The 1,376-nt window shown below is 35.2% G+C and overlaps 1 protein-coding gene across 1 annotated transcript; it reads left to right on the top strand.

Annotated features, from left to right (window-relative positions):
* Positions 1 to 959: 959 nt before the first annotated feature.
* Positions 960 to 1,115, top strand: HELRODRAFT_92966 (hypothetical protein; the record flags this gene model as incomplete). The annotated part of the gene is made up of 1 exon (XM_009015807.1): positions 960 to 1,115. A coding segment is annotated over one exon (156 nt), but the record flags the coding sequence as incomplete, so codon positions are not given.
* Between the last annotated feature and the right edge of the window lie 261 nt (positions 1,116 to 1,376).

The raw sequence follows: 1,376 nt of genomic DNA, 5'->3' as shown, positions 1-1,376 counted from the left end.
GAGAACAAATTAGAGACGTTGGAAGAAAATTTTAGAGTAAGGCCAGAGGAAACAAAAACAGATAAATTAAAAGAGCACTGACAGAGTTGTGGAGAGTGAGTGGAAAAATTTCATCCAGGAGGTTTCGGTTTAGACTTTTTGTCGTCTGTAAAATATTTGTGAAGTTAAAGTACACAAAAATGTTTTATTTTTACTGTTTATTCAAAATCTTATAATTAAGAATTAAGAGGTGGGATAAAAAAAAATATGAAAGATAGAAAAATATGGGAGAAAGAAAAGCGACAAAACGAGCATCGGATGTTCATTCAATTTCAAACATTTACTCTACCACACCGCATAACTTCATGACAATTCAAAGTAAAATGCCATATTTCTCACTTGAACTGCCTCAGTTTGAAATCTATAAAATAAACACGTCACTTTCACTCGCCAGAAGCACTTATAATGACATCATAAAATTGATGAACATTTTTCTGTCACTCGCCAGGTGCACCCGACTTCGTCACCCCTGTCAGGAGGAACCACGGTGACCATCGAAGGATCCGACCTTGGCATTAGATGGGATGATGTCACAGACTACGTCACAGTTGCCAGCGAGATGTGCAGCGTTGTGCACAATTTGTACATTCCCTCAAAGAGGTCCAACAGTTTTTCGAACGACTCAATTAAATATTTGATTTTCCAAACGATTAACGGACAATTTTTACGGGATTAACATTTCTGTAAAGTTAAGACTGAGTTTAAAATGAGTAGTTTATAGGTATTCAATTCATTGTATAGTAGTATTGATGTATTTCTTTTTTCTCAGATTGATGTTGTTGCTAGAAGTTCTTATTTTCATCCACAAATTTTGCCTTTTTCTTGACGATTGACGAATTGAAAATCATAACGACTGAAACGATCCTTCTCTTCTCCTTCTTATTATTTCTTACTTACTTTTTTTGTTTTATCTAAAATATTATTGTACCTCGTTCTACTATGGTCTTCCCGATTCTACACTCTATCCTTTAAGTAAAGCTTTTAACTCTGTTGCTCATCTAGTTGCTCGTGCCCCTTTCGTTTCTCATATATCTCCATATCTTGTTCTCTTGCACTGGCTACCTATAAAATATTGAATAATTTTTTTAATTTGCACACTAATGTATGAGTCTCAATCTTAATTATTTCCTAAGTACTTATCAGATATATTAATTGAGCCTAAATGCCCATGTTTACGATCGTCTTCTTGTTCTCACTTCCTCTTAACTCGTGTTAAACACTCTTTCGCTAAATCTGCATTTTCTTTTTCTGACCCTTCTCTCTGGAACTTTCGACTTACTTCTCTGGCTACTTCTCCAACACTTACGAAGTTCAGAGCGAATCTCAAGACCCATCGT

This window comes from Helobdella robusta (genome assembly GCF_000326865.2).
Source record: "Helobdella robusta unplaced genomic scaffold HELROscaffold_1648, whole genome shotgun sequence".
Classification (NCBI taxonomy): domain Eukaryota; kingdom Metazoa; phylum Annelida; class Clitellata; order Rhynchobdellida; family Glossiphoniidae; genus Helobdella; species Helobdella robusta.
This window is presented reverse-complemented; position numbering and strand designations above follow the sequence as displayed.